Source organism: Alosa sapidissima, chromosome 12 (genome assembly GCF_018492685.1).
Source record: "Alosa sapidissima isolate fAloSap1 chromosome 12, fAloSap1.pri, whole genome shotgun sequence".
Taxonomy (NCBI): Eukaryota; Metazoa; Chordata; class Actinopteri; order Clupeiformes; family Clupeidae; genus Alosa; species Alosa sapidissima.
Genome location: NC_055968.1, coordinates 15,379,508 through 15,390,828, shown reverse-complemented (window position 1 = coordinate 15,390,828; position 11,321 = coordinate 15,379,508). Strand labels below are relative to the sequence as shown.

The 11,321-nt window shown below is 40.9% G+C and overlaps 1 protein-coding gene across 1 annotated transcript; it reads right to left on the bottom strand.

The window, feature by feature from the left end:
* Positions 1-8,608: 8,608 nt before the first annotated feature.
* rxfp3.2b (relaxin family peptide receptor 3.2b) lies at positions 8,609-10,995 on the bottom strand. Its single transcript, XM_042057105.1, has one exon. It carries the CDS (start codon positions 10,824-10,826, stop codon positions 9,633-9,635), a length of 1,194 nt encoding a protein of 397 aa, XP_041913039.1. The 5' UTR covers positions 10,827-10,995; the 3' UTR covers positions 8,609-9,632.
* Positions 10,996-11,321: the final 326 nt, after the last annotated feature.

Sequence of the window (11,321 nt, the reverse complement as noted above, 5' to 3'; positions counted from 1 at the left end):
AATGTAACATAACCATAACCATAACCATAATCATCCAGTTAATGTAGCAGTAATGTAACATGCAGCATTTTCCTTATAATCTTCTTAGCTCCCCAAAAACACCCCACTACATTCAGAATAATATCTCACAGCCTTTTTCTGTTGTGTGTCTCAGGAACATAGGATGAACAAAGTAAAAAGTCCAGGAACTATTTTTTTTAGCATAATTTTTTATTATTTTTTATTTATTTATTTTTTGGGGGGAGGGGCGGTATTTTTCTGGCTTCTGCTGTCATCCTCCTTATTCATCCTCCAAGAAACACTTAAAAAAATGCATTACAAAAGCGATTTCACAATGAACCATGGACATTTTTAAAAATGAAAAACCAAACTGTGGTGCCCCACAAAAAATAACCACTATTGACAAGAGAGAAAACATTGAATGTTCAATTCTTGGAACGCTCGTGTGTTCAAATTCATACTCTGTGTGTGTGTTTTATTATTATTTTATTATATATATATTTTGTTAGCCACACTCATTGTCTACTCTTATGGTACCTTAATTCTATCATTCTCTAAACTTTTTTAAACCCTTAGATTCATACACCACACAGAGTCATGTTATAATCTAATATATTCTCAAGGCTCTAGATGACGATATATGGGGCAACTTTTTGAGCAATGTTACTGGGCAATTACATAATTGATTCCAAGTGTTCTGGTTGGGCAATCTTAACAGGTTGCCCACTAATGATTGAAGTTCTCCAAATAAGAAAATGTTGCCCAATATCAATAGGAAAAGCACCCAAACAACATTGCCCATTATGTTGCCTGGCAACATTGCTCAAAACATATCATCACATTTATAGATTGCTATTAGAGATTTTTTTTGTGCAACAGAATGTCATATGACTTCCTGACAATATTTCAAAGAGAGAAGATTCTTTAGAGGAGAGGAACTACTTAGGAGAGGGACTCTGAATGTCCTGAATGGATGCCTGAGTCCAAGGCATTATGTCCAAGATGCCCAGCAATATCATCAGACTTGACCAGGTGTCGGCAGCTTAGCTGTAACACTGATCTTATCCTAAAAAAGACTGACCATCCTCAATGACCCCACTCACCCTCTCCATCATACATTTATGAGAAGCAATAGGTCAATTGGTAGAATTTTACAACAGAGAATTAGAACAGCAAGGTAAAATAAATCGTTTGTGCCCACAGCGATCAGACTGTATAATATAGCCAAGCACATCGCATGCACTTTACTGTAATTCCTCACTGGTACTTTAAATTCAACCCCAGCACTTTAACTGGATGGTAGATCTCAAATTCCTTGACAACCATTCCTGACTAGCTTCCTAGCTATTTTTTTTATGACTCTTTTACATTTTTAGCTACAATGTTAGTCTCTTCCATGTTGTGTTAAATCTATTCTCCTCACATAATTTGTTGGAGCATTGTGGCTTGCGGCAATGGTAATAAATTGGTTTTCATTCCTCATCAGTCATCAGCCCACTTGTTAGATTTGAAGAAGTATCATCAAAAGGCTGCCTGAATGAATGCCTGGGTCAAATGAAATGAACTGAAGTAAAGTGAAGGTCAATTCGCCTAATGATTCACTTTCTAAAAGTGATTGGCATTGGCTTTCATTGGATGGCATTATCTTAAACAGATGAAAATCAGTGGACTTCATTTGACTTACTGTGTGTTGTTAACCATGTATTACTGAGTTACAACAAGTGGGGAAGTTTGTTTTTGTTTTTACAGGAACACAATGGAAGAATTGATATCTATGCTCCTTGGCATCAATATTTAATGTCATTAATGCTAAGACAATACAAAAAAATTAGTCAAAAAACAACTAAAAACGTCATGATACCCAACCAATGTTACATAGTGCAATATCAAGCGTTATAAGTACCGGTAAGTATAAGTAAAGATCCTTGATTACTAGCTCTCTCTCTGGTATAAATATTGGGCAGCCGTGGCCTACTGGTTAGCGCTTCAAACTTGTAACCGCCACCAGTAGGAACGGCTGAAGTGCCCTTGAGCAAGGCACCTAACCCCTCACTGCTCCCCGAGCGCCGCTGTAGCAAGGCAGCTCACTGCGTCGGGATTGGTTTGTGCTTCACCTCACTGTGTGTTCACTGTGTGCTGAGTGTGTTTCACTAATTCACAGATTGGGATAAATGCAGAGACTAAATTTCCCTCATGGGATCAAAAGAGTATACTTATACTTATACTATCTGAGTCTGTCTGTCTGGTACAGACCATGGTTATCTTTCACCTTAACTGCCGCAGCGCCCTCCTCATGGGCCTTCCAGCTGGTGTGGTGAAACGTCTACGGGTGGTCCAGAATGAAGTGGCGCATCTAATTTTCAATCAACTGAAAAGGGCACACGTTACCCCCGCTGTTTATTGAGCTCCACTGGATACCCTTAGCCACCCGCATCAAATTCAAGTCACTAATGCTTACAAAGTGATGGCTGGGTCTGTCCTAAATGTTCTTATACAGGCTTATGTTACACGGCCGCTATGTTCCTCCAAGGAAAATTGTTTGGCACTGCTGCCCTATTCACATGGCAATCCAAACTATTTTTATTTGTAGTCCCCCAAAGGTGGAACGACCTCCCAAGTGTTACCAGAGCAGGGGCATTCCTCTCTATCTTCAAGAAGCTCTTTAAGACCCTAACACTTCTAACAACTCAACACACTTAACGTCCCTCCTCTTTCTACTTCTACCACTCTTTCTTTTGACTACACTTTGACTTGTACTTAAAACTTCTGCACTCTCATCCTCTGGTAGTAGCATTTATTGATGTAGAATCAGTCGTTAGCTAAGGTCTCTTCTGCATTGTAGGTTGAATTTCCCCCGTTTCATCATCCCCCTCCCACACACCCCATTACCCATTACTACTTGAACTTGAACCTGAACTTGAACTTGAATGTTATTCCTCAATTACGTGAGTCGTTTGGACAATAGCTTCATGCTAAATGAATAAATGTAAATTTGGGACATTTCCTGATCGCTAGACTTTTGTTTTCCTTTTCTGTCTGTTCAGTCCCATGATGTAGAAGCACACAGCATAATTTGACTGTACAATTGAGAAGTTGTTTTGAAACGCTCTTGAAACAAATGACAAAAGAGGTTTAGCTGGGCTGCCAAGCCCCCACATTGCTGCTTGCAGTTGTATTTAGTGTGTATTTAGTATGATTGCTCATTGTTCTGTTTCTTCTTTTCTAGTTTTAAGAGTTGATTGTTCTTCATACATTTTATTTTTATCCCACCCATTTTAATACAACTTCTGCTCTGCTCTAAGCAGCACATAAGCAGAAGAAATATGGCATTTGTACCAGGAGGTAGGTCTACAGACATAAGTCAGGTAGTTATTATGATGTCTTCTTGAATAACTGAGGTTTTAAAAATGTAGGCTATCTTTAGGCAGCGCCCCCCCCCCCCCCCCCCACACACACACACACAAATACACACCGCCATACCACACTCATTCTGCTGGCATAGCATTACATATTAACATCCTTTTGGGGGTATTTTATTTATAATTCCGCCATTACAAAAAAGAAATCTGACTCAATCAAAGAATGAAAGAAATCTCTCCCTCCTGTGTTTTATGGTGTGCAGTCCGCCATGACTGTAACTGAGCCTGAGGTTGCACAGCCTCTCTGTCGGCAAGTTCCAGCATTTCATCAGGGGCTTCACTGCTGTCTCCAGAGTGGGTTGTCAGAGGCCATATCTCATTATTTACACAAAGTCAGGTTAACAACTTGCTAAAAATTTTGTTAGCAACTTTTCTGGTTTATATGAAACAGCACAATCTAACGCGGTGGCAGACATAGGAGAAAGTATGCTAAAGAATATGAAATATATATGAGAGGCTAGACGTGTCCTCTTTCTTTGAGGCATGTCGATGTGAGTTGGACATCCATCCACTGAGTGGTACTTTTTTTATCTTCATATGACAATCTTAACCCTTATTTTACAGTTTGGCATCGGTGCAAATACTCTAAGATTGAGAAATCACTGACTGGAACATGCAAGGATATGTTAATTTGTATTTGGTGTGATTTATAATTTACTTCAAATTCATTATTCATGAGAACAAAAATGTCTTCCCTAAACTCCTACAAACCACAGATGTGTTACGGTCCACCACAAAGCAGATGCAAACTAACCTCAGTAATTTCTCAAACATAACCTGCTTATCTCTTCTAATGAGAGAATATGAAGATTTTCTCTAACACGCTTCTACCCTACCCTCTCTAGGGGTGAAATGTAGTAATATTCAGTCCATCCATAACTCCATAACATGGATTCAATTAGCATGCAATTTACATGTTATTTGGTAGATTTCACATATAAGGAGGAAATGACAGATAAAGTCTTTATTGCTTTACATGTGGCTGAGTGCTCTTTGTCTTGGCCTTTAATGGTCATGCAATATTGCAATACTCCGACTTGAAGATGTTTTACCGTTATTTTTTAAATAATTTTCATGATTAACTCATCATCATTAATGCATCATTTACATTACAATATATTAGACTGTATATAAACATCTTAGTTGTGGAATGATTGTCCCCGGCCTCAGTAACTCAGGATGAGAGTATATGTATCATCAGTATTTAAAACACTATCATGGTGTTAACATGATAAGAGTGAGCTAATGTTTTTGTTGTAATGCTGGACAGACAACACTATCTGGCCTCTGCTTTTTCGTGATGATGGTGACTTATACATGATGATGGGGACTTATTGCCTTATTACTGATAACATTGAAGCCCTGTGTGGTATTTCAGGACTCACATTGTTCACCCTCTGGCCATGATCTGTATCAGTGTCAAGGTCTACCTAGAAAGGTCACAGCAAATACACAGCTGTGGGATGAAAACACAAGCAAGCATTTCATATAAACGGAACACTACATGTCCGCCACATCCTGTCACACTAACATGTAGGCGGGTGATGATGACCAGATAAACACGACCAGCAGATGCCACTGAAACAGGTACTGGCCTAGATCAGGGCCAGAACTGGCACACAGTCGTACAGCGTATTCAAACAATTGGGGGACGTCACCCACAGGAGCTAAAAGGAGTGAGGCAGAATCGCCATCACAGAGTAATCGATCGATAAGTCTGTCTGTGTTCATTACCAGAGTGATAGCCTTAGTGCTCAGAATATTCAATCGCCCCTCTTTTCTGAGAGTAACACAATATCACGGGCAGAGCCCCAGATCCCAAACCTCACCACTAGAATACAAAAGTAACGGCAAGGATGAGCTGTGGAAGGAATCCATGCCTCTCAGAATGTCTCTCCCATTTTCGATGAACTTGCTGGAACGTGTCAGAACTCTACAGGGATGAGTTCACTAGAACATTAGAACAAAGCTACAATAGATAAAAAATGCACTGGTATCAAATACAGAATGAGTTATGTTGCTTTGTTGAAGCTGAGCTTTTCCTCCTATATTCGAGAGAGAGATGAGAATATGAAGGTGGAAATCTAGGCTTCAGCCTCCAAAATAACCAGTTGAGGCTTGATCTTATAGAGTCAGTAGATTAACAACAAGAGGAGGGATATGCATCAGAAATGCAAGAAATTTGGTCTGGACTTCTTAATGGGATTTATTGCTTCTGACTCCCAGCTTAAAGCATGGGAGGATAAACTCTTTCTGTAGCCTGCAACCAGGGCTAAATTGAATTTCTTTATGGACTTCCAAATGTGTATTTCTGCTATTGGAATGCCTGGAAGAGGAGAAAATCATGTGAGATGTATATTCAAAATACTGGGCTCTGCTGCTCCACTTGAAGAAGTAATCAGACGGGGGAAATGGTGCCAGAGCAGGGATAGTCTGGGTCACTGGAGATAAAAGTTTTACGCTGACATTCAGGGGGAATATCAAAGTACCGGTGAGGTGGAGTGAGGTATCCTCAATTTTTGTGAATTCACGCTAATTTCAAGAACTGCCTGGTGATGTTCTTCAGCTTACCTACTTTGGAGTGGCTAGGTTCTTCCTGAGACTGATTATTTAAGCAACATGACACGAGTGGGGTTGGTAAACAGCATGCCTTTTGCAATCAGAAATTAATAAATCATTTAACCGGACCTATGTGTTGTAGATGTATCGCAGAGCGGTACAAATTATGACCGCCAACCAGTCCAGCACATTTTTTCCACAAAAATAAATCACGCTGAAAGGCATTTATGATTCTAACTGTCTCACTAAATTGCATTATCCACACTCAATTCTCACTGGTATCTGCTAGACAACAAGTACCAAAACATGATTAGTTCATAGATTTCACATGTAAAATTCATTTTATACAATGCCACCCCCATCTTGCCTGTTCATAATTCTGAGAAATTCTTGAATTGTGTGCATATGTGCGTGTACATGTTTATGTGTGTGTGTGTGTGTGTGTGTGTGTGTGTGTGTGTGTGTGCGGGCTTGTGTGTGTGCCTGCGTATGTGCCTGTGTTTGTGCATGTGCTTGCATGCGTACATATGTCTACTGAGTATGTGTCATACGTATGATTACTGTGAATGTATGTGTGTGCGTGTGTATCTGTTTATGCACATGTGTGCATATGGAATGGGTTAACATGACTCCTGGAGGCAAACATATGGAAAATATTGGTCATCCTAGGCCCTACGGTTCTCAAGATATTCACAGAAAACTCTGTTGGTGTACGGTCACTAAATGTACACATAAACAATTTTATTGTAAGGCCCCCCATGAACGAAAGTTCACGAAACTTGGCATGCATTCGGAGGGTGTCATAATGATCCTACACTTTCAATTTCGTGCAGTTTTGACCATGTCAGATGTTTAACTAGGTGGCACTATACATGAAATAAGTGGTAATGGGATGGGTTGACATGGCACCTTAAGACCAACATACAAAAAAAAGGTGGTCCTCCTAGGCCCTACGGTTCTCGAGATATTCACATAAAACTGTCCCCGGCCACCTACAGGCCAGTTGGTGTAGTAACATAAATTAATTTATTGTGTGGCCCCCCATCAACGGATTTCCACGAAACTTGGCGTGCATTCAGAGGGTGTCATAATGATCCTACACTTCCAATTTCGTGCAGTTTTGACTATGTTAGGTCACAGATACCTGCAATTACAACACCTCATTTTTACTTTTTTGTGTTTAACTAGGTGGCGCTATACATGAAATGAGTGGTTATGGAATGGGTTGACATGGCCCCTTGAGCTGCGCGGCGGTCATAATTATGATTGTTTATCTGTCTACACTGAAGACACTGGGTCTTGATGGTCTTTGAGACCCCATAATCCGTTCCACCTCCCAGACGCTCACTAATGAGAAATAATTAACTATTCAAATGCTCATAGTGATTACTTGGCCCTCCTAAAAGGTCACTGAGTGGGAGTCTCCCTAAGATACTTTCTGCCTGTCTGCTCAGTTGAATGTGAGCATCGATCAAATGCACACTACAGGAGAAGAATGTAGGGGGTTAATAAATCTGGGCCCTTTGAAACACTAGGGCCAACTGTTTCATTCACACAGTAAAATGCCAATGGCTATTTTGAGAATTGCTCATTTTGACCTCCACTGAGACATTGTCAAAGAATCCAGAACAATTGCTTAGTAAGGTACTTGTACAATAAGTCCTAGTCGGACAATTCCATGTGCTATATACGGATAAAAATGTAATCCAATGTTTTAGACTACATCTTGATAACATCTCACAAAAAGAATGTTGTAAGTAATCCAAATTAGATAATTATGTAACCTTTTGTAATTCACTGATACACAATTCAGACCCACATCCTACTTTGTTCTACTGATCAATCAAGCACTTATTTTTAAAACTTGTAGTATATCAAGTAAGCGGGCATTACATTGAAGTTCATCCTTGGATAAAGATTATTTGGTGCCTGAAGTTTATGTGATTTAAAGTGAAGTGAATTTGATGTACAGTTAAACTCATAAATAAGATTTACACATATTCTGTGTTTAAGGCAGTTTGATGTACATTTATTTATTTACATTTTCACCCTGAATTATGTCAAATAGAAATGAAATAATATCCAGGAACATTTTCGTTTCACTGATTCAATGATTACTGTCCATCTAGAAGCATTATGTTGACCATGATCAATATCTTACATATTTTCAGCACAACACTACTTTCTCCAAGCCACCATCCTTTGTGCAGTCTCTCTCCTTAATAGTCCAAACTAGTCGCCACAGCTCAAGGGCAACATGCTCCACAAGCAAACGTCAACAGCACCCACCCATTTAGCACCCTGAGTCGAGCACCACTATGCTGACAGCTATGATCACAATTCAAAGAGAGTATACAACCCCATTAGCACCCTCAGAAAGCCATAAGCATTGCTGACCTTTGAAAAACATATTCCCTTTCATGAACAGGGCATGGGGTGGGGGGAATGATGGCATCCTGCTTCTTTTGACTTTGCAACAAACTATTCAGCTATATTTTTCCCTATTAATGAATGGGAAGAAATCATCATTTTAGAAGAAATTGTGACAAGAAAAGGTCATTGGAGTTGTGTGTTTGTAGGTTTTTATTTATGTATTACTTAATTTTGTCAGAATTGTCCCATCTAATTGTCAAGCCTTTCACAGGAGAGAAAATTAAGTTGTTTAAATATATTGCAATGCAAAAAGCCAAGTAAGATATGACAACAAAGCATTCTGCTAGCACATATACAGATGTAACTTCACCACAAAGTAAAATGTCATATCATCTGCAGTCATACATTATCACACCTGTTAGGTTAGCGCATCTCCAGTCCCTTCTATTGTACAGTATACACGACAAAGCTTTTTCCTCTTTGGAAAAAAAGCTACTGGCACACTTTACAGCTGTGGATGAATGAGAGATTCAAGGATTCATGTATTGCATATCACTTGATCACTGTCAAACTCATTTGAAAATGAATGGTTTACAACAACGGCAAACAAGTTCTGCTTCTATTATTTAACAAGGTCTATTCAAGGTCTGCTCTGCTGCTACCTTATATGCTGTTTCACTGATTACACATCACTTCATCACTATAAATGTATATCTACAAAGATGCACATGTAATCACATCAGGGAAACGTTGATTAGCAGAGACAAACTGGTGATTAATCTGTTTACTTGCTATGTTCGATTCAGTAATTAATTATTCATCAACACAGACATACTCCATTAGAAAAGGAGATGAAATGCCCTGATGTTGTTTCTGATCCAGCTTGTTACACACAAATCTTCAAAAGGTTTGGAAACAAATGCATAATTTATTGTCTCTCTTGAATGAGTTCTCATAAGAAATAGGAAATTAGCAATTTTTCCATCTACAACCAAGAAACACCTCTGTGGGGTTAAGGGTCTTGAACTTGGCAAAGGTCCCTCATTAGACTAACATATGAATGCTTACAAAACTGGCTTTGCATACAAAATCAGTAGAGGCAATGAGGTAGCCAGGAATGAATGAGACATACTAGAAAACATGAAAGGATATTTTGAGAGAGCCAAGAAACTGCGCGGTGGGACTCTAAATTTCACATCCTTCAAAGCAGCCTCTTATGGACCAATCCTACAAACACCTGCTGCACCTCAATGCACCCCTATTTGTCTCCAGTCTCCACTGTCAGACATCCATTTGCACCAGGACCAGCACAGTGGGTGCCTCTGCCACTTTAGCCTTGCGTGGCAGCAGGTGGCTGAGGCTGCAGAAGGAGGGTTTGGCCCGGAGCAGAAGCTCCTTGAGGCCGGCACGGAACTCTTGCCGGACGAGGCAGTAGAGCACGGGGTTGAGACAGCTGTTGGTGTGCGCCAGGCAGACAGTGAGCGGGAAGGCGTAGGCCTGGGTGTTGTAGAAGGCGTTGCTGAAGGGCACCAGGTCAAACTTGATGAGCACGCTCCACAGGGTCAGTGCCTGGTTGGGCAGCCAGCAGAGGAAGAACGAGAGCACGACGATGACAACGGACTTGGTGACTTTGGAGCGGCGCTTGTGGCAGCCCTGCTCGCTGTCCGCTACGCCGCTGATGCGGCGGCTCAGCACGAAGCGCAGTAGAAGGAGATAGCACACGGTGATCACCACCAGGGGGATGACGAAGCCCAGCAGTACCTTCTGCAACTGGTACAAGCCGAGGAGGAGCTGGGGGTCCCAACTGCCTGTCTCGGGGAAGCGTACCAGGCACAGCTCCTCGCCTGGGAACTGGGCACTGGTTGAGTAGATTGCATGGGGCAGAGTGGCCAGAAGCGAAATGAGCCAGATACCCAGGCATATCCACTTAGCTGCGACAGCAGACGCACGGCGGCTGTGCATCTTCAGGGATGAGATAACCGTGTAAAAGCGTGCCACACTCATGGCTGTCAGGAAGAAAACACTGGCATACATGTTCATGGTGGTGACAGAACTGATGATTTTACACATCACCTTTCCAAATGGCCAGCGGAAGTCAAGGACAGTGTCTACAGCCCAAAAGGGTAGTGTGAGAACAAATTGTAGGTCAGTAAATGCCAAAGCCATAACAAAACAATTAATGGAAGATTGTTTTTGTCTGTAGCGTGAGTGCAACAAATACAATGCAAGAGAGTTTCCCACCAGACCAAGTCCACACACTACTGAGTAAACCAGCGCAATCATGACGCGCACAGCAGTACTGGAACCGTCTCCATGCAGTTCTGAACTAGATTCCTTTGTCAGGAGATGAAGCCAGCAACGTAAAGAGAGATTACTCAAAGTCCCCTCGGAATTATTGGCTACTGACGCGCTGTCCTCTAACATGTTCTCACATTCTCCCGACTCCAGAGTTGGGATGCTGTCGTTTCTTGACATGGCTCGGTAGGATGCTCACTCATTCGAAGTCATATCTAAATGGACAATTGTAACGTGTGAGATGGTGAGTAAAACAAACAAAAAACATAGACAAAGATAATTCAACATACCGTCCGTTTCCTGTCTTTCTCTTGGTAAACTTTTGTGGTCTGAGGGATTTCGTTGGCGTCTATACCCTATCTCTGGCGTTAGAGACAGTGAGCCTGTTCGCGCGCCTTCATTCTTTTATACTGAGGATGCCCGTGCCCGCGCAAACCTCCGACTTCACTTATATCATTTCATGACACGACACGTTATAGCTAAGTGCTAACTAAGTTAGATTTTGTTGAGATAAAATAAATACAACGTTGTATGCTATGGCTATATTTAAAATGAAGTTTAATCTTTTAATCTTTCTTTTCAGAATAGCAATGCAAACGTATGTAAACTAGGCTTAGACATCATAAGCTTGTTTCTCACATCCTATACTTTAGATCAGTGTTTTTCAACCTTTTT